This window comes from Mandrillus leucophaeus, unplaced genomic scaffold (assembly GCF_000951045.1).
Source record: "Mandrillus leucophaeus isolate KB7577 unplaced genomic scaffold, Mleu.le_1.0 Scaffold564, whole genome shotgun sequence".
NCBI lineage: Eukaryota > Metazoa > Chordata > Mammalia > Primates > Cercopithecidae > Mandrillus > Mandrillus leucophaeus.
The window spans coordinates 746,293-749,894 of NW_012106075.1; the positions used below are offsets into that span (position 1 = coordinate 746,293).

The 3,602-nt window shown below is 39.2% G+C and overlaps 1 protein-coding gene across 2 annotated transcripts in view; it reads right to left on the minus strand.

Moving 5' to 3' along the window:
• ULK2 (unc-51 like autophagy activating kinase 2) overlaps positions 1-3,602 on the minus strand; it is a 123,570-nt gene that overhangs the window by 80,745 nt on the left and 39,223 nt on the right. For both annotated transcript variants that reach the window (XM_011998258.1, XM_011998259.1), the window contains exon 9: positions 2,787-2,869. In XM_011998258.1, coding sequence (XP_011853648.1) covers positions 2,787-2,869 — 83 coding nt within the window. The remainder of the gene's footprint in view (positions 1-2,786; positions 2,870-3,602) is intronic.

A 3,602-nucleotide genomic window follows, 5' to 3' on the forward strand; every position in this document is an offset into this window, starting at 1 on the left:
AAAAAAAAAAAAAAAGAAAAAGACGGAAATTATAAAACAGAACCAAATGGAAATTCTGGAGTTAAAAAGTACAATAACTGAATAAAATAATCAGCAAACCTGAGAACAGATCAATAGATATTTCCAATCTGAAAAACTCAAAGGAAAAAACAATATGGAAAAATGAACAGACTCAGATGTGGGATATTATCAAGCATAGACCATTAAGTGCACATAATGGGAGTCTCAGAGAAGAGAAATAGAAAGGGACAGAATGAATACTTTAAGAAATGATGGTTGACAACTCCCCAAATTCAGTGAAAAACATTTATTTATATATTTAAAAAGATCAATAAACTCCAAGCAGGATAAACACAGAGATACACATCTAGACAGATCACAGTTAAAATTGTTGAAAATCCAAGACAGAGAAAAATCTCAAAAGCACTAAGAGAAAAATGACTCATCACCCACTAGGGAAACTAGTAAGATTAACAGGTGACTTCTCATCAGAAACAACAGAGGCCAGAAAGCAGTAAGATGACATAGTCAAAGTACTGGCTGGAGAAAATCCTAACAACCAAGAATTCAGTATCTACCAAAAAAACACTTTTCCAAAGTGAAGGTAAATAAAGGGAAATAATGACATTCCCAGATAAATGAAGATTCTGAGAATCTGTATAAAGAGCATTGGTAATTATGCAGATAATTACAGAAGAGTACATTATGTATTTTTGTCTTAACCAATTTAAAGGATAACTATATAAAATAATTATAAGATTGTACTACTGGGTTTTGTTTGTAACATACAAAGATTAATATATATGACAACACAAAACAGGAAAGGAATGGAATAATATGAGCTAAAAAAAAATGACACCAAACAAAAAAGAGATACAAAAAAATACAAAAAGAAGGTCGGGCGTGGTGGCTCAAGCCTGTAATCCCAGCACTTTGGGAGGCCAAGGCGGGTGGATCACGAGGTCAGGAGATCGAGACTATCCTGGCTAACATGGTGAAACCCCGTCTCTACTAAAAATACAAAAAAACTAGCCGGGCGTGGTGGCGGGCACCTGTAGTCCCAGCTACTCGGGAGGCTGAGGCAGGAGAATGGCGTGAACCCGGGAGGCAGAGCTTGCAGTGAGCTGAGATAGCGCCACTGCACTCCAGCCTGGGCGACTGAGTGAGACACCGTCTCAAAACAAATTAATTAATTAATTAAATAAACAAAACAAAAAATTAGCCGACTGTGGTGATACAGGCTTGTAGTCCCAGCTATTAAGGAAGCTGAGGTGGGAGAATCACTTGCCCCCAGGAGTTCAACGTTGCAGTGAGCTACGATCACACCACTGCATTCCCGGTCCAGCCTGGGTAATACAGTGAGGCCTTTTCTCAAATAAAGGGGGGAAAAAAAGAAAATAATCTATTTAATAAATATTGCTGGGCATGGTGGCTCACATCTGTAATCTCAGCATTTTGGCAGGCCAAGGTGGGTAGATCGCTTGAGCCCAGGAGTTTGAGACCAGCCTGGGCAACATAACGAAACCCTGTCTCTACAAGAAAATACAAAAATTAGCCAGGGGTGGTGTTGTACACCTGTAGTCCCAGGTACTGGGGAGGCTGAGGTTGGAGGATCACCTGAGCCTGGGGAAGTTGAGGCTGCAGTGAGCCATGATCATACCACTGCACTCCAGCCTGAATGACAGAGTAAAATCCTGTCTCAAAAAAAAATTTTTTTAATTAAATAAATAAATACCAACCACAGGCTGACAACTCCCCAATCTGCCCCCAGTCTACCTTTTTCTGAAATTCAAGTGCACTTCTGACATTGACACTTAGACATCCAATGGTTATCTTAAATGTAACATATCCAACAGAAACTCATCTTGTCCCCATAACCTGCTCTATCCATACAGTCTTTCCCATCACTGTAACTGACAACATCCTTTCAGCTGCTCAGGCCAGAAACTTTGGAGTCATCCTTGAGTCTTCCCTCTCACACCCTCAGATTCAATCCATCAGTGAATGCTGTTGCCTCTACCTCCAGAAAGACTTCTTACCACCTCCACTGCTATTATCCTAGTCAAAGCTACACTCATCTCTCACCTGGGTAACGACAAGAGTCTCCCGATTAGTCTCCCAGCTTCTGCTCTTCCCCTTATATGCACACAGTCTATTCTCAAGCAGCAGCCAGCTTGATCCTTTTTAAAAACATTAGTCAGATCACTTTTCCTCCACTCAAAACTCTCTAATGGCTCCCATCACACTTTGTGGAAAAGCCCAAGTCTTCAACTGGCTTTCTAGTTGTTTCTCAAGCTTACAGGCATGTGCCCAGCCCTAAGCATTTGTATTGGCTGTTCACTCTGCTTAAAAAGTCTTCCCACAGATATCCTATGGCTCACTCTCATTTCAAGTCAAGTCTTTGTTCAAATGTCACTTTCTCAATAAGGTCTTCACTGACTATCTTATTTAAAATTTCAATCCCCACCCCCACCCCACCCCCACTTCTTTATTCCCACAATACTTAGCAACTTCTAATATAACATGTAACTACGGTTTTTAATTTGTTTCTTGTCTCTCTCTACCACTAGAATATATGCTACATGAGGAGAGAGATTTTATTACTCTATCTCCCATACCTAGAACATAGTAATAAGCACTCAATAAATATTTACGAAACTAGTGAAGAAAATAAAAAGAAAAGTGAAACTGATTTCAATTTTCTTCTGAAATCTCTATTTTTAAAATCTTTCAGCACATATAACAATAAAGTTAGAAAGCATGCAAAAGTTTAAACTATTTCTTACCAAAGTCCATTCTATCTTTTTGGTTTCTCTGAAGCAAACCCAAAAGGAGATTAGCCAAATGAGGTGATGTTTCTCTGGGAATACTGGGGGAAAGGAAAAACACAACCACCTAAGTGATAAGTTTATATATATAAACAACATTAATTTTTGCCTTCCATATAGTAAACTAAAACATATATGTGGTTTCACAAATACCAATACATTTATACCAAGAAGACCATGTAAGAGTCATCTAAAGAAGGAAAAAAAAGCACTAAACTGCCTTTGAGAAACAGCATCAAATTGAGAAGATTCCTGTACTGTGCTTGTTGTTATTTGAGTATCTGCAGGAGTAAGGCACCTCACAAGCCCAATGTTGAGTTTTACCATAACTTCAATCTTGCACTAATAGTTGCTATAATGTTCTGTATTACAAAATAGCCACCTCCATTTCCGTCTGGAAAAGGGCAGCACTTAAACACAAATGAGAACTAATACAACTTCCTAACATCCAATATGAAAACAACAAGCAATAGGAAAATTAGTGAAGTAATAGAAGTACACAATTCAAAGAATAAGAATTACAAAAATATATTAAACAGGCTGGGCACGGTGTCTTACGCCTGTAATCCCAGCACTTTGAGAGGCCAAGGCGGGTGGATCACTTGAGGTCAGGAGTTCAAGACCAGCCTGAACAACATAGTGAAATCCTGTCTCCACTAAAAATACAAAAATTAGCCGGGCGTGGTAGCCTGCCTGTAGTCCCAGCTACCTGGGAGACTGAGGCAGGAAAATGGCTTGAAACCAGGAGGTGGACGTTGCAGTGAGCCAAGATCA